The 23949-nt window shown below is 41.8% G+C and overlaps 1 protein-coding gene across 1 annotated transcript in view; it reads right to left on the bottom strand.

Moving 5' to 3' along the window:
• The window catches only part of LOC126222754 (coiled-coil domain-containing protein 13-like), a 68809-nt gene that overhangs the window by 25496 nt on the left and 19364 nt on the right, over nucleotides 1–23949 (bottom strand). Inside the window, exons 4-7 of the mRNA XM_049942192.1 lie at nucleotides 22960–23181; nucleotides 17102–17272; nucleotides 11900–12061; nucleotides 1050–1315 (exon numbers count right to left, since the gene is read on the bottom strand). Coding sequence (XP_049798149.1) covers nucleotides 1050–1315; nucleotides 11900–12061; nucleotides 17102–17272; nucleotides 22960–23181 — 821 coding nt within the window. The remainder of the gene's footprint in view (nucleotides 1–1049; nucleotides 1316–11899; nucleotides 12062–17101; nucleotides 17273–22959; nucleotides 23182–23949) is intronic.

Here is a 23949-nt window from a genome sequence, read left to right as displayed (position 1 = left end):
AAATTTTGCTCTTTTCGAAGTACTCTAAAACTTCCGTTGTGTGAAACACTAAATGAGATAATAAAAAAACAACTTACATTAATATTCTGATGGGGTATTCTGAGACCTCTTTCTCTTGATCTCACAAAATATGACCGGAAACACCGCATCAAACACCCCACGTTAAACGGCATCACTTAACTGAAGACTACCAAGAACACAGGCGCCATCTGTTGTTCCATTCACATAGTATGTATTGTATTCATATCGCCTGAGGTTCTCCAGGGCTGCACTAGAGCAGTTAAGGGTTAAGTAGAGCAAAATTTCAGCTACATACTTTCGTCTTTCCACACAATTATCAGCATTCACTTTTGGCAACGATGAACAAGAACATGCATACCACACCCATAAAATCCTAAAGAAGTTGAGGCTAGCAGTTGTCTCACTCCTTTGATGACAGTAAGAGGGTCTGGAAAATGTTGATCACATAGTCCAGCCTTCATAGACCCAAAGAGATACAAATGTGAAGGCGCAAACTCAGTACTGTATGGTGTTTGTAGTAGGACATCCACATTCGTAATTGTGTACCATACTCGCAAAACTATTGTGGGTCCTGGCATTACAGTGTTGCAAGAAGAAGTTTGTCTTTGTCTACTGTCCAACTCAGTGAAGTTGGGCTTTAAGCCTATCTGTGTCGTCTTATGGTTCTGAACTGACAGCTGCTTCAGGATCCAAGATGTAGAAAACAACACACTCTGCCTATCCCAGAAGACTGTACACATTACTTTACTTGCAAATGATTGTGTCCTGAACTTCTTGTTTGATGGATTCATGTTCTGCACACCACGGATTATCTACAAATACTACAAAGAGCAATGTGGGGAATTGTCTGAAGAGATTTAGGGAAATCTTCAAAACTCTAAATTCAGCGGAGCTGTGTGGTCACGTAAATCCCTATTTCTCCCACATACGAGTTCTAATGGCCACAGGTATCTATTCACAGTGTGTACTGACCGAGCAACCAACAGAAAGTGTGGTGAGTGTAAGGTTGTCGGCCTTGCGTTGCTCACTTGGGCTGCTCCAGCTGGTCCAGGCGCAGCTGCAGCTGTTCGACCAGCCTGTCCTTCTGCGCCAGCTGCGCCGTCTGAGTGGCCAGCTGCGCCCTGAGCGCCGCCAGGTCGTCCTCCAACTGCCTGCCGCGCTCTCGCATGCGCTCAGCCTCCACCGACAGCAGCGCCCGCTTGTCCTCTGCTGCCTCCTCTGCTGACCGCAGCTGCGCTGTCAGCGCCGCCACCAGCTGGTTGTCGTGCTCGCCTTTCTCCAGCAGTACTGTCATCTGCCACAAGCATTAGGGGCACCAAAGTTTACCTTCCTATAACTTCACAAAGGATTCTGTAGTAAGTAACTTACCTTTTATTTCACTTCTTCACACATTCGTCCTCTCCTACATAGTTTACCCTTATTAACACAGACCACCCATCAAGTGTTTCCTGATTAACGTAAATCTCAAACAGAATCATCCATCAAGCAACTGACACAAAACCATCAAAATCAACTAAACACATTAAAAATCCAGGTGTTGATCCAACAATTCCTCCACCAACAGTAGTACTGTCATTACCAGTTCCACATTGGGAAAACTTTGTATAACCAAGGATATGCTCATAATGTCCTAAGATCACTTCCATTTCATCACTTCATATCAACTTCATCTCATCACCATGCCATAAAGTATAACAGTAAACGATATACTAAGAAGGTAGTAGTCCCAAACTATAAATAATCAAACAGAATTCATTTCAGTTAAAACACAATTTTCCTTTTCAGAAACCTCCTTTATCTTAGGTTGCTCTTATTTCAAATACAATAGCCCCAAAACATTTTCCTTTGAAATTAAAGACACTTACCTAGCTTTCAGTTCAAAATCGTCACATAAAATGTCCATCCCTTCGACAATATTCCCACACCATACATTGGAGCACGATTTTCACCTATTCCCTGATCCAGAGGCGTAGCCATCTGGAAATAAAACTAAGGTAAATTCCAATCTGAAAACGTAGGAATGTGGTTTAAATTGAAACTTCCTGGCAGATTAAAACTGTGTGCCCGACCGAGACTCGAACTCGGGACCTTTGCCTTTCGCGGGCAAGTGCTCTACCAACTGAGCTACTGAAGCACGACTCACGCCCGGTACCCACAGCTTTACTTCTGCCAGTACCTCGTCTCCTACCTTCCAAACTTTACAGAAGCTCTCCTGCGAACCCTGCAGAACTAGCACTCCTGAAAGAAAGGATACTGCGGAGACATGGCTTAGCCACAGCCTGGGGGATGTTTCCAGAATGAGATTTTCACTCTGCAGCGGAGTGTGCGCTGATATGAAACTTCCTGGCAGATTAAAACTGTGTGCCCGACCGAGACTCGAACTCGGGACCTTTGCCTTTCGCGGGCAAGTGCTCTACCACTGAGCTACCGAAGCAAGACTCACGACCAGTACTCACAGCAGTTCTGCAGTTCTGCAAGGTTCACAGGAGAGCTTCTGTAAAGTTTGGAAGGTAGGAGACGAGGTACTGGCAGAAGTAAAGCTGTGGGTACCGGGCGTGAGTCGTGCTTCGGTAGCTCAGTTGGTAGAGCACTTGCCAGCGAAAGGCAAAGGTCCCGAGTTCGAGTCTCGGTCGGGCACACAGTTTTAATCTGCCAGGAAGTTTCATATCAGCGCACACTCCGCTGCAGAGTGAAAATCTCATTCTGGAAACATCCCCCAGGCTGTGGCTAAGCCATGTCTCCGCAGTATCCTTTCTTTCAGGAGTGCTAGTTCTGCAGGGTTCGCAGGAGAGCTTCTGTAAAGTTTGGAAGGTAGGAGACGAGGTACTGGCAGAAGTAAAGCTGTGGGTACCGGGCGTGAGTCGTGCTTCGGTAGCTCAGTTGGTAGAGCACTTGCCCGCGAAAGGCAAAGGTCCCGAGTTCGAGTCTCGGTCGGGCACACAGTTTTAATATGCCAGGAAGTTTCATATCAGTGCACACTCCGCTACAGAGTGAAAATCTCATTGTGGTTTAAATTCTTTATCAAACTACACCCTCAGTGTTGAACTCGTCAGATCAGCAACAGCAGAAGCCAGGAAGATCATGGTTTAATATAAGATTAATGGTGAACTCACTGAATAAAACACAAGTTCAGAATGCATAAGATTATGTTAGGAAAGGGATCGTATCTTTATAAGAAACCATCCTTAAATTAGCCTTAAGTAATTTTAGAAAACCACGGAAAATATAAATATATACGGTCAGATGGAGATTTGAAACTTTTTCCTCTCCAGTGCCAGCCTCGTCGTCTCAGAGCAGCACCTGCAACCTAGGTACCATGTAAGCTATACTTTGATGTCTTAACACATGTCCTATCATACTGTCCCTTTTCTTGTTAGTGTTATTCATACCTTCCTTTCTTCGCCAGTTATCTGGAGAAGCTTCTCATTCTTTATCTTATCAATCCATCCAATTTTCAACACTCTTCTGTAGCAACTTATCTGCAACACATCGATTGTCTTCTGTTCCGGCTTTTTCACAGTCCATGATTCACTACCACACAATGCTCTGCTCCGAAAGTTCGTTCTCAGAAATTCTTCCTCAAATCAAGTCCTTTGTTTGACGCTAGTATACCTCTTTTGGCCAGGAATGGCCTCTTTGTCTCTGCTAGTCTAATTTTTATTTCGTCCTTGTTCCATCTGTCATGGGTTATTTTGCTTCCAAGGTAGCAAAATCCCTTAACTTAGTCTACTAATTCTTCACCATTACTAATGTTAAGCTTCTCGCTATTCTCACTTTTGCTGCTTCTCATTACTTTCGTCTTGCTTTGGTTTTCTTGGAGTCCACATTCTGTATTCATTAGACTTATTATTCCATTCAACACGTCCTGTAATTTTCAATTCGATAGGGTCCGCATTTCCTGCACACTTAAAAGACACAACCACAAAATACCTAATATAGGTGGATCACTTCAAATATTACATAACTTACAGAAAGTAAAAATCGTGGATGTAATGGAAGAAATTGAAATTTACATACATCTAAAAGATCAGTCATACAGAGTTTTAAATGAGAAAAAAGACCTGCGAAATGGGAAATTCGTAGAAAGCTTTCTACCAGTTCTACGGCGAAGCATTACAGAAGCACAGAATGTAAAATTATCGCTACACTCGTTATTGGATATGACTGTAATGCGAAATGTCACGCAACCATAAAGCAGTTTTTACTCGACTCTCGTAGTTCTCAGTACTGTTTCATTAGAATACTGTGATAGATGTGATATACAAAATCTTTGTACCAACTATTCAGAAATGAGGTGCTTCTACAATAAAAGAACAAATATTTACAAATTATTTTAAAGTAATTACGTACAGTCATATTTACACCGATGATGAATGATAATTAAATAAAACTGAGAACAAAAGCGTATGCATGTTAAGTAGCAAATTTCTGTAAAATAATTACAATCTTCCTAGTGTTAAGTACGTTACATATAAGAGCTCCTGAAATAGTGTGAAAACCTCGTATTTATTTTATGAGCATAACATGATGTCATAGGAGCAACGACTTACATGACACAATCTGCTACTAAAAATCATCCATAAAGTAAGTTATAATGTGCCTAGTGTATCTACAGATTGGCTTGTCCCTACATCAAAAGCACAAGTGTCTCTAAAGTATCCAATATATTATACATCCGTTTTCGATACTTGAAAATGGCCTAAGGTCGAAATTATACAATCGTGCAAGAAATAAAGGGAATGGCAACTGAAGGATTCAAGAAATCTTTAAAAAAAGGTCCCGTAATTCTTCTTCACCCTCATTGAGGGTAGCAATATGATAAGCACATCTTATCCTTGATCTCTTTTCACCCTTAGTTTTAATTTTCTCTTATTCTGCCATTATTTACGCTATTTTTTCTTCGATCTGTAGACTTAACAGTAGAGGCGAATAATCCTACACTTTCCACAGCCTTTCTCATGTCTCGTGACTTGCATATCATTTGGTCTGCAGCAAATAATCTCTTCCTACATTATCTGTTTGATCATTTGCTGACAGGTACCGCATTACGTTTTCCATTATGATACCAAGCCATCTCTCACACCAGCACATCCAAATCTGATAACATTCCATCTACAACTACCCCTCTCCCTTTCTTGTAGACATTAATACTCATAATTATCTTATGCTCTCCATCCAATCCAATCACTGACAAAGTATGGAAATTATTAATCAGTTATTAGTGGTGCCACATTGTCAAGCGGCATTATCTGGATTTTCAACCTCATCAGCAAGTTCATCTTACACTTACTCTAAAACTGCACTTGGAGACACTACAATAACGGCATTGTACATCCTGGAGAGCTGCATTCCCAAAATTCTAAGAGCCCAGATTTTAACATGAGTTAAGAATTCCGTTTTGCGTACGACTTCGTAAACAACGTTAAGCAGAGGTTGGCTTCAGAGTGGTGAGGCAACTGTTGTGACGAGAAAGCGGGACAGGAGCGGAAATGATTCGTGAAGAAGTAACTCAGCAGACAGAAGATTTACTAACTTGTATTTCTCCATATGGACGAAAACTCTTTACAAATAGTGCAGCAAAAAACAGAGTCCACATAATACAACAGCTACAACGATGATGCAGGATCTGTGACAAGGCGGCGTCTGCGTGACGCCCTGTAGTGAAGTGGCTCCAAGCGCGAGTGGGAAGGTCACCAGATTTCTCCCAGATTAAGGAACGTTTGCAGCATTGTGGGTAGGGTCCTTTATCCATATCGGGATTTTGACGATTTAACTCGTCAATTGGACAGAAACTGGTGCAATATCCCTCAGGAGGTCATACAACAAATCCATCAATCAATGCCAAGCCGAGTAACTGTTTGCATAAGGTCCAGATGTGGACCAACTCGTTACTGACTCGCTCAGTTTGTGAAGCTCTTCTCCGTGAATACATCAGTTATTTCTCTGTACATGTACACCACATCTAACGATTTGCGTCCCATTCGGATAATTTCTTGGCGGTGTATTTGGTTTTTCATTATCGTGTGTATTTATTGTGAAAGACATAAGCTTTAGATTTGCAGGCCCATTTATTTTCGTTGCTCTGAATTTATTAAATATATTTGTTGTGAGATTACTTTCTATTCAATTCGCGGATCAGATCGCATTTCCATGTTGCTTCTGGATCACTAGATATAAGCCTATGTAATCAGAAGACCATTAGGAAAGATACAGGACACAAGTATGATACAGGAACTCGTGCACAGTATTCGTCAGCTGTATTATTTACAGGCAACTGTTGTCAGCACATGTCACTATAGATTTCGATAATTCACTAATGGACGAGAAAGCTGTCGTAGGTGACGTCAATCCAGGGTTCCGTCAGTGTTTTCCTAAGAATAACTTGGTCAGTGAGTATGGAAGAAATCGTGTTCAACAATAGAAGAACTACTATCGCTGATGTCTGGTGCGGTGGCAAAGAAACAATTGTGTATGAGTCTCTGGATCCAACCTGATCACTAACGTCAACTTTGATTGGAAATAGTGGGAGAGAAGCGAGCAGAATAGTCACTGAAACTACAGAGCTACAGTTGTGTATCAATCGCCTTGACTTGTTTGTGCAGTCAGCACATTCTGTCGTGGCAGAGATTCTTCGCCTGGGAAATCTTTGATGATATTGCGACCAGGGAAACTACTTCGATCAGTATGTTCATAGACTGATGTTTATCTCGTATGTGAAAAATGAGAAAACTCTCCAGTAACAATACATAAACTTATGCAAGTTCATTTTGTACTTTTCACATTATTATACGCAAAGCGAAACCGAGAAAACCCTTTACAGTACCCAATGAAAGTTTTCAACCATTGTCTACAAAATCACGAACAAAACACTTAGTACAGGGTGTTTATAACTGAATATCGGGGTTTTAACGCTTTATAATATTTATTACATTAAATTTACAGTTGTAAATGATATGTCAAGTGAAAGAGCAACTCAAACAGTTGTGTTTGGCGCCAGTGCGCATGCGCGAAGTACGCGGTTGCTTGAACTTCACTGTACACAAGCGCTGGATAGGCCGCAACGGGCCCAATGACAGGGCTTGCTTTGTATGGCCTCCACGTTCAGCCGACCAAACGCCATGCGATTTTTTTTCATTTGGGGCTTCATCAAGGATCGTGTGTACGGACCTCCGCTACCAGCAGACCTCCCTGAATTAAGAAACCGGATTGAAGCAGCTGTTGCTACAATCACTGAAGACGAACTTATCAACGTTTGGGAAGAACTCGGCTATAGACTTGATGTGTGCCGTGTGACAAATGGTGCTCACATTGAACATTTATAAGGTTCTTCGTAAAATTGTTTGAGTTGCTCTTTCATTTGACGTATCATTTATAACTGTAAGTTTGGTATAATAAATATTATAAAGCGTTAAAACCCTGTTATTCATTTACAAACACCTTGTATTTTAGTTTCCATTGTCCGGATTCCTGTCATGTGTTTGGCTAATTCTTCAATAAAAAGGCTTACCTGCTGGCGCAGCAGTGTAGCATTAGTCACGTACGACACATTATCCTTGTTCAGATGTTCATCTTTTATAGACGCTAGATTAGTTTTCAGGGCCTAAATCCCAGGCTGTCCAGCCAGTTTATGTTTGCCGTCGGCTTCCTAAGTCACTTCAGAGGAAGTCCAGAGGCTGCCATGAACAAAGTCGACTTCGTTCTGCATTCTTACTCAAATGTGATGCTTCTCCGTCTCTTAACTACCGTAATCATCGACGTCATTGATCTGACCTATTGGTCTGTTCCCCCTAGGGATTGTTCACGCCGTCCTATTACAGGGTGGGCAATATTTCGGTTACCTCTGGGATCGTGTTGAAAAAACAGTTTTAGTGATTCTATAGGTTTACATTTGTTGAACGTGATATTCTGAATCTTTTGTTTCATCTATAACTAACTTCACATTTAATTCCTGTCTAATCTCAACATTTTTCTTATGATCTAGGAGCGAATATCCCATAACATACCACAATATGGCGGAGAAACTTTATTTTAGACGATTCAGTTTGTCTCATTTGGTCAGAAGCTGAGTTCGTTTTCGCATCTGTGCATAAATAATGGAAGAGCTACCGAGCGAGGTGGCGCAGTGGTAGCACACTTCGGGAGGACGACGGTTCAATCCCGCGTCCGGCCATCCTGATTTAGGTTTTCCGTTATTTTCCTAAATCGCTCCAGGCAAATGCTGGGATGGTTCCTTTGAAAGGGCACGGCCGACTTCCTTCCCCATCCTTCCCTAACCCGACGAGACCGATGACCTCGCTGTTTGGTCTCTTCCCCCAAACAATCCAATCCAATCCAAACCAATGGAAGAGCTGTAACTTTACATACTTTTAGTAGTTTTATGTACTTAAGATGAAATCCAAGTTATTTAAATTCACACATTTATTAGATTATTTTTCTTTCTATTAAAATCTTTGCCTTTGTTAGTTCTAATACTAGAAATGCTGTTGGTCTAGTTTTATTTACGATCATCGGAAGCAGTAAAGTTGTAAAATTTATATTCTTAATAATTAAAGTTTCATTAGCTGTTTTAAGCCAGTTTTTTATAATCTCGTCAATAAAGGATGTCTCAGGATAAATGCTCAATAGGAACGGTCATTCGGAGCACAAAAGTGTAGTATATACGAGGTCTAAAATGCGTACCTTAAGAGTTACGTGCATTTCTTTATCTTCTCTTCTACTACAAGCTCTTTGCTGTCCATATTTTGAGAGATGGCAGTGCGAACAAAAACAAGAAAAATGTCCAGTAAACATGAGCTGTAAAGCGCATAATTTAACAGCTATGAGCATTTTTTCATCTTCACTACTGTGAAGCACTTCTAATCTACTGAATAAGTGCCTATAGCCTTTAGGTATCCATTTTAGAGCTCATGTTTACTAGACAGTTTTCTGCTTGTTTTGGTCCATACAACCTCCTCCGAAAATATGGAAGACAAAGAGAGATTTGTTTCATAGTATCGAAGATGAAGAAGTGCTCATAGCTTTCAAGGTACGCGTTCTGCCATCTCTCAAAATATGGGAAGCAAGGAGCTTGTAGTAGAAGAGCTTTGTTTCACAGTATCGAAGATAAAGAAATGCACGTAACTCTTAAGGTATGCATTTTAGAGCCCGTAGTTACTAGACTTTTGTGTTTAGAATGATCGTTCCTGTTGTATCACTGAATAATGACCATTCCTGTATAGCTGCTGAAAGGTACGGGTGAAATTTCCCATACTTATCTTACTTAAAGCATGTGGAATTGATGATCTGTCAGCAGAACTGTTGAAGCGTCTGGGAAACAAGGCAAGAAAAGAAATAGTATACCTCTGTAATGAGATATATGACACAAAGGGGAATGGCCTGAGGACTTCCTTGCAACAGTTATGATACCAGTAGAGAGAAAGAGAAACACTAAAAAATGTGAAGAGCATAGGACCATCAGTCTAATTTCTCATGCAGCTGAAGCGTTGCTGAGAGTGTTGAATAGAAGGCTATATGGCAAGTTGGATAGAGGGACTGCAGAGGAACACTTCGTATTTAGAAGAAGAAAAGGAACACGAGGTGCTATTGGCTTGTTAAGAACAGTAGGGGAAAGATATATGGAAAAAAGGTAGAGAAATCTTTACTGTTTTTATAGATTTAGAAAAGGCTTTTGACAGAGTTCAGTGGAATAAGCAGATGGATATTTTGAAGAGGAAAGGAGTACATTGGAAAGAGAGACGACTGATACAGAATCTATATTTACACCGGAAAGTAAGGATAAGGATTGGAAATGAAATGTTAGAAAGAATAAGCATTGGACGAAGTGATAAGACAAGGTTGTTGCCTTTCCCCACTGTTGTTTAACGCATACCTTGAACAGATTATTGCGAAAGGCTCAGATGGGAAAAGAGGAGTGTGTATTGGTCGAAAGCGAACAGAATCTATAAGATTTGCTGATGACTTGGTATTAGAGGCAGAAAAGTGTGTGGACAGTGAATAACATGCTGAAAGATCTGAATGAAGCTTGTGTGTAATATGGGATGCAAATAAACACAACAAAAATAAAGAGTATGGTCATCAGTACAAGACGCAGACTGCCCAATATTAAAAAAGGACAAGCTACCATTAGCCGAGTAAGTGCATTTAAATATCTTGGAAGCACAATAACTGAAGATGATGATGTCACCCGGAGGTGAAAACTCGATTTTCCATAACGATGGAAATGAAATGAAGTCCCATGCTTCTTGACAGAGCGTAGAGGAACGATGCAGGGGACCCGCACCGCCGTACTAGGCAGGGTACAAGTGGAGGTGGTTTGCCGTTGCCTTGCTCCGACAGTAATGGGGATGGATGATGATGACGAAGACGACACAACAACACCCAGTCATCTCAAGGCAGGTGAAAATCCCTAATCTCGCCGGGAATCGAACCCGGGACCCCGTGCTCGGTAAGCGAGGACGCTACCGTGAGACCACGAGCTGCAGACATAGGTAAGGAGGCATTCAACAGAAAGAGGAGACTCTTATGCGGCAAACTAGATAGAGGTCTAAGGAAAAGACTCGGCAAATGTTTTGTGTGGAGTGTGGCACTATATGGGGCAGAAACATGGACGCTGAGACGAGAGGATGAAAAAGGGTTAGAAGCATTTGAGATGTGGATGAGGAGGAGAATGAAGAGGATAAGCTGGACGAAAAGAGTGAGTAATGAAAGAGTATTGGAAAGGGTTGGTGAGAGAAGATGTCTGCTGAAGGTTGTAAGAGAAAGGAAAAAGAACTGGTTGGGGCATTCATTGTGAAGGGAGTGCTTGCTAGCAAATGCTTTGGGAGGACTGGTTTGTGGGAGACGACTGAGAGGAAGAAGGAGATACAAGATGATAGACGGCACAAAGGGAAGAGGAAATTACGTGGACCTGAAAAGATGGCAGAAGACCGGACAGCCTCGAGAACTACAATGTGAAAATCTGCCTTTTGGCACAACATTAATGATGATGATGATGATCTTGCTCTTTGGTTAATGTTTTGTGGAACTGTTTGATTTTGGAGGATAAATCTTTAACTTCTTATTCACGTACAGTGATTGAACAGCTGATGTTAAGTGCACTGGGATTAGTTTAGTTTACAGTGGTTCCCGTAATAAGTGTCATTTCGCTGTTTTAAATGTCTTCTTCTAGTCTACAAACGTGTGGTAAGTTGCTAAACTAAACTCTCTTATATCTTCGTTTATGAGTGTTAGTCTGAAAATAGCCTATAACCTGAATTTGATCTTCCATTTCTGAAGCAACGTTGGGTATCTGATACTTGCACATTTCCATTAAGAAGTAATGCTTTATTAACTATTTTGGCGTACACGTTTTGACCATGTGAGTGAAATTTGCCGGCAGTTTATAACTGAGAGCCTGACGTTTCCCTCCTGTACCTCTCTCCAGCCTTCCAAACTTCACAGAACTCCTCCTGCACACCTTATGGGACTAGCACTTGCGTTAGAAGGGATATTCTGGAAAAATAGCTTAGCCACAGTCTAGAGGATTGCGTCCAGAATGAAAACGCCGATTTGAAACTTTCTGGCAAATTAAAACCGATTGCTGGATCGAAACGGTAAGTGTGTCTGGATAACTCAGTCTGTAAGACCATTGCTGAGGTTTTATCCCAAGACTAACAAGGTTTTAACCTGCCAGGTGGTGTCAGTTCAGTGCACACTCGACGAAAGAGTGAATCATTCATTTTAAAGCTATGTGAGTGACAACGCGATAGTTAAACTGTAGCTGTTGCCTTTGGTCAGCAAGTTCTGTAGTGGTTAAGTGGTTCCAGCACACATTACGGGCACGACTGACAAGCAGTGATGCAGACAGGAAGAGGGTTTGGCAGGCTGCGGGTCGGCCTACCTTCTGCTTGAGGTCGCGCAGCTCCGCCTCCAGCACCTTGGTGCGGGCGCGCTGCCCCTCCAGCCGCCTCCTGGAGTCCTCCAGCTGGAGCTGCGTCTCGCGCAGCGACGCCACCGTCTGCTCGTGCGCCGCCCGCCGTTCCTTTTCCATCTGCTGCAGCAGCTGCGCCAACAACAACACTCTGTCCAACAACTAATGTCGCACATCTGGTCCAGATCACGTAAGTTTCTGGGAAAAAAGTTGTTAGTTCGATATGCTACATTATCAGAGGAGTGCAAGTGCACGACGATGTTGGTGGGTTTAGTTCCTAGCGAAAGGCTGTGTCACCTGCCACAGTATCTGAGATCTCAATATTTCACTAAGATCTATCAAAAATGGTACACAAGGAAGAACCAAATTAATATTTACGCCAGCTGTCATGTTTATTCATTAAAAGTGGAAGCAGTTGTTTCGTTGCACAGTTACATGTGAAAGAAAACTTAAATACCTTTGCCGTATATGCAGACTGAAGCAGACTTTGTACCAAGGCTAGATTTGAACCCGGGCCTCCTGCTCACTACACAGATACGATAATCACTACGCCACCCTGGCACAATAGCTTTTCACAATTGCACAGAGTACCCTATCACGCCTCCCTCCTCAATTCAAATTCACATTCACGCATCAGCTCAGCTCACTTGGTATCTCACTAAACTCGAACAGTATTTTCATTCGTCGCTTCAGTCTGCATATATACTTGATAGATGTCTGAGACTTTAAAAGGTCGCTGCAACCGTATAGACTTATTTGATGAAAGTAACTATGCCTGGGTTTCAGACGGGATCCGCCGTTTCTTTGGATACTGAGGTGTTATTCCAATACAGTGTGAGTGCCTCTGCATTGTTGTTCGAATTTAGAAGGAATATACCAAGTGGGCTGAGGTGTGAATGGGAATTTGCACTGAGGATGGATGCGCGCTAGGGTAATTCGTACAGTTTTGCGAAATCGCCGTTCTAGGATGGCATAGTGGCTAACGCACCTGCCCAGTGAGTAGGAAATATAGGTTCCAATCACGGTCTGACTACAAATTTTCAGTTGTTTCTTCAGGCTTCATATATACATCATACATGTTTGAGGCTTTAGGTGGTTGTTTGATAAATTTCTTTACCCTGTTGTATCCTTGGTATCAAGAACAGAAATCAATATCGCACGCTAGTACCTTTGCTAACAGCACGACATTGCCTGCAGCGCCTCTCCTGGGCTGTATCGGTTGGACCACAGACGATTGAAACACCGTGTCCTGGTCTGATGAGTCCCGGTTTCAGTTGGTAAGAGCTGATGATAGGATTCGAGTATGGCCACGTATAGAAGTTGTCAACAAGGCACCGTGAAAATCTGGTGGTGGTTCGACAATGGTATGACCTGTGTTTACATTGAATATACGGGGTCCTCTCGTCAAACTGAACCGATCATTGACGGGAAATGGCTATGTTCGGCTACCTGGAGACCATTTGCAACCATGTCATGTTCCGAAACAAAGATGTAATTGTCACCGGGCCAGAATTGTTCGCGACTGGTCTTAAGAACATTATGGAAAATTCGAGCGAATGTTTTGGCCACTCAGATCATCCAACAAGAATCCCACGGAATATGTGTGGGACGTAATTCAGAGGTCAGTTCGACCACAAAATCCTGCACCGGCAACACTTTCGCAGTTATGGACGGCTGCAAAGGCAGCATGGCTCAGTATTTCTGCAGGGGACTTCTAACGATTTGCTGAGTCCATGCCACTTTGAGCTGCCGCACTACGCAAGGAAAAAGGAGGTCCTACGCGATATTAGGTGGTGTTCCATGACTTTTGTCACCGCATTGTAAATGCTGTGTTTCTGCTTATTATCGTACACAGACAGTTGTCTTAAGACAACCGACCGTAAAATTAACAATAAATTCTTCAACAAGAGAGGTACGTTTGGATTTTGAGAATGAAAAGTATACAGTAGTCAGATCAGAAGAATATCTGCGAGCGGTAAGGCGGACTGATTCGCTCGTTCCCTTCTGCCCCGCGGCGGCACTACCTTGTGTTAATGGCCGCCCGAAATGTATTGCCTTACCAGTAGAGTTCATGGTCAGCACTGTTGTGTTTCTCAACTGCCGTTGTGGCCTCCTATTTCTTTCATTTTTAGGATTCAGTACCTCACTCGGTAAAAACGGAGCCCTTATAGGATCACTTTATTATCCGTCTGTCCGTCCGATTGTTAGGAGTCCTTTTATTCAGGAACGGCTACATGTTTTGAGTGGAGATTTATGTCACGTACTAAAGTGTGTAAAAAATTTAAGTTTCTACCTAAATGCAGTCATAAGATACGGCCGTTAATGAAACATATTTGATACCTTATCAGTATCGACATCGATAATACGCAAAAATCATCCAAATTCTCGGTACCTGGGATGGTTGAACTACCTACATACGTAACTAAATTTGTAAGGAACCTTGGGTGCGTGAGTTCCAGTCTCACATATCCATAATTTTTATCTACAGTACCAGCTCCAAAGAATAGTTCTGTTGAAACATGAATATAGACATCATCATGCAGATGTAAACAATGAACAGATCAGAAAACCATACAACTGACTATACTTCAACTGAGTGCATGGAAGCGTGCATAGTGACAAAAAAGCGCATTACAGATGTTACATATATAGTTGTTATTGTTGTTGCTATGTTGAGTCCGAAGAATGGTTTAAAGCAGTCTCCAGGCTACTCTATCCTATGCATGTCTTTTTTTCTCTGAATAACCACTGAAACTTACTCGTACATGCATTTGAAACTTTGTAGAGTATCTGCACCTTGGTCTTCCTCTAAAATGTGTACACCGTTACCAAATTGGCGAATCGTTCAATCTTCAGGATATGTCTCATTAACTGATCTGTTCTTTTGGTCAAGTTGTCCCACATATTTGCTTTTTCCCGAAATAGTTTCAGTATCACCACGTTTGTTATTCGATCTACCTTTATAATATTTAGCATTAGTGTACATTTAAAATTCTTTCATCCTGTTCCATTTTAACGTCTTATTGTCTAATTTTCACTTCCATACAAGACTATACCCCGGAAAAATACTTCAGAAAAACTTCCCTAACACTTAAATTCATATCAGATGTTAAAAAAGTCGTACTTTTCGGAAATTATTTCTGAATTTTATATCGTTTCTGTTTCGGCCATTATCAGTTATTTTGCCGTCCACATAGGAATTACTACTTTTAGTGTCTCATTTCCTAACAGAGTTATATCAGTATCGCCTGATAAGATTTTTAAATTTCATTTGGTTGTCAGAATTAAAAGATTGCTATAATTTATAATCTCGCAATTGTCTTAGACGAGTGAAAGTAGGCTATGGTTGTTAACTGCATCGTGTGACTGTTTTCAGTACAGATGCCATTATCTTTGTGTTTTGCACTATATGTTAGAATGACTCTCATTTAACATATTTATTTCAGTAGTTTAGTCCTATCAGATATATTGAAGCTAAGGAACAATACAGTTATGGGCGATAGGATCACACCATGCAGTGTTAATTACTGTTGCACGTAAAGTCTGGTGACTTTTCTTACTCCAAATTCAGTGGAGGTACCTTAGGCAGAAACTCAGTGTCAAAAACTCCAATCAAGCGGAAATAATAAATTTTCCGAACAGTAGGACGGAGCTTACAAGAGGCCAATGTCAGTGAGGCTGATGCCAGTGCCTTTCTAAACAGCAATACAAATGATGCTACTGCTACATCTTATGAATATGAGTTTTAATCTGTCTGCGCCTGGCAAACTTTTTATAGACGCTGTACAAAGTAACTTGACCCTTGCGCAGAACTGCATTCTTATCGTGAGCACTCGCTGAGCGCACCCCTCTGTCCCACAAGGGGTGCTCGCCCCTGCTGACGGTCACATTTGCACCTACGCATTTCGAGCGTTCTCGTTGCTATCTCTTGACTACATGGCATGCAACACAGTTTTAGTTTACCGTATGTCCAGCGAAACTTCTTCTTAGATTTCATGTTTTGGGAGAGCAAAGCAAAGGAGCACAGATGATATTAAAAAGTGGGATTGTAACAAGGGTTCGCTACTCGTGTCGCACAATAAAGAGGATAAAGGAGAAGGAGGGGAAACAAAGCTACAAGTACTTGTCAAGGCTTCACTTCTTCAGGAAAGAAGCTGACGAAAAAAAAAGAAAATTTTGTATTTAAGTAATAACGATGGTTTTCAGGGGATGGCCTAGCTTCCACGTGACACATGTTTTTAATTTTACATTGTCATTATAAAAGTATGTTACGTTGTCCGGTACAATACACTTTTTACGTTTTTTAAGAGATTCCTTTGTGGCCCTCTGTGGTCGATCGTGTATTGCTTTAGTTGATTCTTTCCTTATAGATTGGGTATGTTGCCTTCAAAATTTTTTTTTTATTATTTACATATTATTTTGTCTTTTAATACTTAGGAAAAGAGAGATGAGTATAATTGCCTGCTTGTCAAATTAGCTATTATCAGGTATGGATCTACACCCACTTAAACCGTGTTTTATACTTTGACAGTGGTTGCGTTTTTTTTATAAGTAAGAAGAGACAAAAAGTACATACAAATAATAAAATAATAAAATCTGAAGGCAACGTCTCGAATACTAAAGCTACCTGTCGACTATAAGTTACATCTTTGTAAAAAATTTTTGAAACAAGCTGTCGGTTGACGTTTCTATTAGGTGGCACTGATGCAGAAATTTCTTTTATAAATTTTAAGCTTTTTGGTGGGTGCAACTTTGAGAATATTTTTTATCCTTTTCTTAGCTTTCGTTAGCTAGTTGTTGTACTAATAACAAACGCCTGTCTCTCTGCTTGCTCCTTTCGTCTCAATTTCCGATGTCTGATGATGGCAGTAGCAGAAACGTCGTAATAAAGCAAAATTTTATAAGCGATGTAGACGGCTTTACTCGTAAAATATTCACAGTGATCATTACCCACAGAGGGAATTCATTTTCTTTATTAATTGTGTGAATGTCTATATTTGTCGTACTCATTTGCAGACGCACTAGCTGTAGCTTACAAGTTATCCTTGTCCACTCCCCTGTCCACCACCTGCGCTGGTAGGAACCAACTTACTTCGTGCGCATTCTACCGCGTTGTCTCAACTTTACACAGCGGTGCCCGGCTGCATCAGCAACACGTCAGCCGCGCCTCACCTGGCTCTGCGCTGGGCTGACGCCGTGGTCTCCGCTGCTGGAGGCGGCCTGCCCCGGCTGCTGCTGAGACAGCCTGTCCTGGAGCTCCGCCACGCGCCGCTGCAGCTGTAAGATCTGCTGCGCGCGCCCGCGGAACGACCCCAGCTGAGACACTGCCACCGCCTCCCCCACCTGCCAGACACACTCATCTACCCACGAGCACCACAAAAAAAACACTCCTCATTGTCTAACGGCTGTAGGTAGAAAAGTGGGTACATCTGCATCAGTAAATTTTACAGGACAGCAATTAAAAAGAAAAATGGCACACAGTGAGTCATACATCAATAGTCTGTCTGTAAAATCTTATTTTATTTTCAGTGGGACAAATTTATGAGAGTAATTATACTCCTCTCAAACACAAGTACTTATGTAATGAAAAAGATATAATGGAAACTAATGTTTCACCATCTGCTCAAAGTAACAGACATGTTAACTAATTACACTACTATTTGTGAAAGCTGCAACACAAAGAACGAGACATTTAATTACGATCAAAATTATTCCAAATATTGGAGACATGACAGCACACAAATGATTAGAATTACAGATCTGTATACGCACTTTGGCCATGACAATTCAGTATGGTGTGAGGCCGCTACATACACCAATTAGGACATCGACATGTCATGGCATGGAATCAAAGAGGGAGTATATATACTGCTGTGCAACAAACTGCTATGAGGTTTGTATCTGCAAATACGAAGCATCAGTAGTGGTTGCAGGATGACCAGAACGAACAAGCTGCTGACCAACCATATCCCACACAAATTCGATAGGTGCTCTGCATTGTCCTGCTGAAATATGGCATATGAAGCAGTTGCAGGAGGTGTACGGTCTTGGACTCTGAAACCTCCCTGATGTAGCTGTTGTTGATCAGATTGCCCTCCACACAGAGGACTTGGCATGTTATCGTCTACGGCACCCCACATCGTCTCACTTGGCGTTTGTCCTCTATGCAAGTCAACAATGCGTTCTTCTCGACTGTGTTCACCATGGTAGCGTCTATTACGAGGACTGATCCACAAAGACTGAGACTGATTTTTTTCACAAATATTTATTACTCCAATTCAGTGTTTACATGATGTCTTTGAAAGTATTCACCTCCTAGTTGAATACCTTTCATATCGTCTCTGCCAGACCTTGAACACATGGTGCATGCCATTCTTTCTCAGTCCGCTGAGAATCGTCTGACTTTTCTTGATCTTTGCTTCTGAGCTCTCAGATCAAATGCCCCTAAAGCTTTGCCTTTCGTGATGCAAATAAAAAAACCGTACAGATGTGATACCCAGGTAATGTTGAACTGAGCCAGAAGTTGCATGATTTAATTTGCGACAGAAGATCATACATTGTCATGACGAAGTTGCCACCCAGTCTGAGAAGGTTCTGGTCGTCTCCTTACAATGTGCTTTGTCAGTTTAGCCAATACTGATGTGCAGTATGCAGCTGTAACGGAAGTCTGAGCGGACGTTGCCTGCTGTTACATCATTCCTTGACGATTAAAAATTGTAATCACTGTCACTTTCCTGCAGATGAAACAACTTTCGTCTTTTATGGTGCAGGAGGACCTGTCGAATCCCACTCTGTGTTGGCTTGTTTTCCTTCGGGATCATAATGATGCAGCCGTAAATCATAACCAGCGATAATTGATTCCAGAAACTCATTCCCTTCATCAGCAACGGAGCGCAACACCTCACACCTTGTCTCCGTTCGCACAGCCTTTCATTCGGGTGTCAACAGACGTGGCACCCAATGGGCATAAACATGGCTCATATGGAGATGATCATGCATAATCGTCAAGAGACAGCCAAATTCTCAACACTTCACTGAGGTTAGGTAATGCTGTTACCTGATCCTAATGGAGAATCGCAGCAGTTGTGCTGATGTTCACTTCAGTCACGGCAGAAGCCGAAACGCCAGGCTCACTTCGCTTAACACAGGCAAGTCGGCCTTCTTTGACTTCCTTGAACCAAATAAGCACTGTTACACAAGGCGGTTCATCCTCACCATAAGCTTGTTGCTGTTTTTCGTAAGTTTCAGCGGCTGTATCAGTGATGATGATGACGATGATGATGATGTTTGGTTTGTGGAGTGCTCAACTGGGCGGTCATCAGCGCCTGTACAAAGTTCCAATTTTTACGCAATCCATTTTGTACACAATCCAATCCAGCCACTGTCACGAATGAAGATAATGATGAAATGATGGGGACAACACGAACACCCAGCCCCCGGTCAGAGGAAATGGCTATATAGTTTAAACGAACACAAAACGTTCTTGCGCCGTACTCCTCTTCTCGTATCACCTCCACTGGCTCGTAACAGAAATTCTGAGAGAGTCTACAAAATAGAGCTTTACTACCAAGCTACCGATACGAGAGTGCTGTCGCCTGTGGACATCAAATCCGCTGTTTTCAAACACCCATGGCACAGATAGGAAACTATCACGGAAACTACAGGAAAAAAATCAATGTCAGTCCTTGCTGATTAGCTGTTGTACGTTTCAGAGTGTTTATTCATCTCAATCAATACATCAGTCGAGGGTGCCAACTTGCTGCGGTCAGCACCCAGTGGCTTGGGTTGGCCCAGGCTTTGACAGCAGCAAAACATTGGCCCACGGATGCAAGTCTGCAGCAGCAGAGTGACTGCATCTAGGTAAGCAGTGGCTCGGCAGCAAGTCAGTTTCAGGTGCGAACCCTGGACCCTAGGAATGTGCCCAGACGTCGGCTGAAGTCAGCCAGAAAGTAGCCTCTGGGTGGAATGTGCCAACAACATGGTCTATAGCGATATCATTTACACCACTATTTTATTTCAAAACTTTCACTTTATACTTTAAACTCTTTTCTCTGAAATTCACCTTCTCACCACTTTTCTTCGGGAAATAATTACAAGTAGCAGATATAACTTACACAACAGTCAGATATTAATTTGAACTGTAAGTTAAGAGATTCAGAAGGATGCCCAGACTCTAGCGACCAAAGGCTGGGCAAGATATGAGAAACCAATCAGAGGAAATGTGTCAGTTGTAAAGTAAATAGTAGATGACCTCCTCAATGCTGCCTTAGGGGCCCAGTAGTTGTGTCAGTATTGGGTATCAATCTCTTCCATAAATTTATTTCTAAAGTCACCCGTAACAAGACCAAACACTATCAGCCATAACATGAATTGTCATCTTACTTATCCACACTGTTCAACTAGACGCAACCCAGTACTGTGAGTAATGGTAAAGACTGCAGCTATGTCTTGAAGTATACCTTTTCGAAGCTGCATGGAAATTTGCCACAAGGTTTGGGGTGGTGAACTATAGTCTGATTTAAAGTAGTTGTCACTTGACAGGCAATGGGCTGCAGGGCTCCCGCCACCAATAAACCAATGACAGCCGGCGCCGTCGGCTGCCACTGCGTTGCCACTTCGCTCTGCTGAGCTGACTAAGGCATTGTGCCAGCCAGTCCTCAGCGAGCCGTTTTAGACGTGCGGGTGAGAGATTTGAGTGACTTGTAGCTTTGCGTGTTTACGATGTCTGATGAAAGCAGTCGCAAGAGAGGGATGCCGAGGCTGCACACTCCTCGGAAAGCTCCAAAAAGTGGCGGACAAGGCGCCGTTATACGCAGTCAGGCGCGTGAATACATGTGTTCCTTAAGGGATTATTTTGAGAGAGAGAGGGATGCAGGAGGGCCTCTCGTTCCCTTGGATAAGGTGGTGGAGCGAACCGCAGCTGCTCTGCAAGTTAGCGAGCGATCAGCAATAAGAATCTGCAAGGAGAAATTCACGAAAGAAGGCTCAAGTGAATCATCTAAATTGGATACACCTGGGGAAAAGAGGCGACTAGAGAAGAGGGTCACAAAACTTGACTCTTTTCAGGAAGATGCCATTCGTCGTCAAATATACGCATTTTATTCGAGGAAGGAGTATCCAACACTCAAAAAACTACATGCTACCCTCACAGCGGCTGACCTGTTTAAGGGTAGTAGATCGTCTTTGTTACGAGTCGTGAAAATGTTAGGATTCCGCTATAAATCCATCTCTGGCAGAAAGTTACTAATGGAACGCCAAGATATTGCAGCCTGGCGATGCCGCTTTCTTAGAGAATTAGTGGGGACAAATTTTGATGATATCGTTTCGCTTGATGAAACGTGGGTGAATGCAGGACACACTTTAAAAAAGGCTGGACAGACGGTACCATCAGCGGAAGTATGGCAGCTCCGATCGGCAGAGGAAAAAGGATAATTGTAGCACATGCCGAAAATTCAAAAGGTTTCATTCCAAATTGTCTGCTGCTGTTCAGTTCAAATAAGACCTCCGACTACCACGAAGACATTAACCACAATACTTTGGTGAAATGGTTTGAAAACTGTGTGCTCCAGAACTTAACAAAAAACTCTATCATTGTTATGGATAACGCTCCTTATCATTCAGTAATACAAGACAAAGCACCCACAAAGGCAACGAGGAAAAACGACATTGTTAGCTGGTTACAGAAACATAAGGTGCAGTTCGACAGCAATTTTACAAGGGCAGAATTATTAGAACTTGTATCTCAACACAAGCCAAAGAACCCGATTTACATTGTGGATGAAGTAGCAAAAAAATACGGGCATAAAGTGCTCATATTGCCTCCTTACCATTGCCATTGCAACGCAATAGAGCTGATTCGGCCTCAGGTTAAACGGCATATTGCTGCAGAAAATAAGAAATTCACCTTAACCGAAGTGGAACGCCTTTTGAAATAGGCAGTTGAAATTGTGACCTCGGAAGACTGGCAGAAGGTAGTGCCATCACGTGAAAGGAGTGATACAGGACGCATGGAACAATGAAGGTATCTTACAACAAAGTGTCGAAGACTTGATTATATCTGTCAATACGAGCAGCTAGACGGATGGTTCCACTGAGTCTGACTCTGAATTAAGCGGTGTTTTCGCATTGTCTGATTAGTGTGTAGTGTACTTGCTACCATTAAATATTGTGTTTGTGAATTTATTTCGATTAATTCTTATTTTTATTGTGAGACTAAGAAATACTATTTGGCCAGCTCTGGTCATCTCCTTAAGGTAAGTTAGACTGAATTTTAATTCTATTTCATTTTGTATATACACCAAGATGTTATTCAATGTGTGTAATAGTTTTCGAGATTTGCAATCTAAAGAAGAAAACTTTTCCGGACGCGAAAATTTCTCACACTTCAATAGTTAATGTAACAATGGCCCTAATTAAAATTAAGAAAAGATATTTGAGTTGCTTATAGATACCACTGAGACCGATACTGTACGTAAATTTCAAAATATTTACATAATATTTATAGGAGATAGAGATTTTAAACGTCATACTTGTTTCGAGTTCAGTACTGATAGGGTTGCTTAAAAATGCTGTTTTCAGAAATTTATATACAGGAAACGTGATACGAAAACTTTTAAGGATTCTTTGCCGAGTGCATTATTTTGGTAATGAATGGAAAAACATATTTTGCTGTGACACCAATAGTTTTTCAGTAATGACGTGATAAGTTATTAGCTGTTTGCGAAATCAAGAATGTAAATGGTTTCAAACAAATTAACATAACTCTTGTCCTAATTAAAATTAAGAATAGGTATTTGACAGATTGAGAGACATTGTAGAGATATACACCATATGTGGGTTTGAAATTTTTTACTTACTTTTTGTAGAAGATACAGGCTTTAAAACGATTTTCTGTCGCCGGGGGTAGCGATGCACTGGGGCGGCTGCCTCCAGCTAGTGCTTGATGTGACAACGCCGCAACTTCGCAGCGCAAACGTCAAGTGACAACTACTTTAAATCAGACTATAGTGAGTAGGCAGCAAGGTACGGACCTCGTTGGCGAGCGCGCGCTGCGCCAGCTGCAGGTCCCTGCGCAGCTGCGCGCACTGGCTGCGGCTGTCGCACAGCTTGGCGTTGGTGGCGGACAGCCGCTCCGCCAGCTGGCGCACCTGCTCCTCCGGACTGGCCGCGCCCTCGCCCTCCGCTGCCGCCACCGGCGTCGGAGGGGGCGGCGCGCACCGCAGGCGCTCCACCTCCGCTGTCAGCGACGACACCTGTTGGAGGGGAAGGCAGTCTTCGTACCACTGTATCAGTACCTTCCCTCGTTACTTGATGATACTAATGGCGTGCCGTCCGAAGAGCGAAGTACCAAAGGAAGGTTGGTACCTCGAAACACGACCACAAGAGAAGACAGTCGCTGCAATTTGATTTATGTCATTATCACTGCATTGAAATACTATCAAACAAATAAATATTATTAATTTTTAAATAAAAATAACGTGTTATTCATTTTTAATTACTAATTGCATGAAAATGAGATTATGTAATAAATTAAAATTTGATGCGAAGCAGAAATTAATTTATTGTTAAAACCGAAAAACTATGTACACTGTAGTTTTCAGTATTATGTTTGTATTTATTTATAATCTCTAAAAATAAAACAAATACTTAATTTTCTATTGATGTTTCAAATATTCGTACAACATTTCAGTTTATTACGAATATTCGCATTTTCATGCAATTAGTAATTAAAAATGAAATATGTTGTGCTAGAAAAATTATGTTTTAATGTTCGCTGATTAATATTTGAATTTCATAATGAAAATTGAACTCAAATAAAAGTAAAAAAAATGATCTGGCAAAAATCGAAGCAACGACTTTACAATTACAAGACTAGAATGTTACACAAACAGCCAAGGGCAGCCATTTTAAACAGCTAGAACTTCTTGAGCTTAACACTGTTCTGTTTTTGAAACCTCTAAAATCAGTTTTTTAGAGTGTTTCTAAGAAGAGTGCGATACTGGTTTAGGAAATTTCTATCA

Source organism: Schistocerca nitens, chromosome 1 (assembly GCF_023898315.1).
Source record: "Schistocerca nitens isolate TAMUIC-IGC-003100 chromosome 1, iqSchNite1.1, whole genome shotgun sequence".
In the NCBI taxonomy this organism is placed as follows: domain Eukaryota; kingdom Metazoa; phylum Arthropoda; class Insecta; order Orthoptera; family Acrididae; genus Schistocerca; species Schistocerca nitens.
Note: the sequence above shows the minus strand (reverse complement) of the source record. Positions and strands in the feature narration are given on the sequence as shown.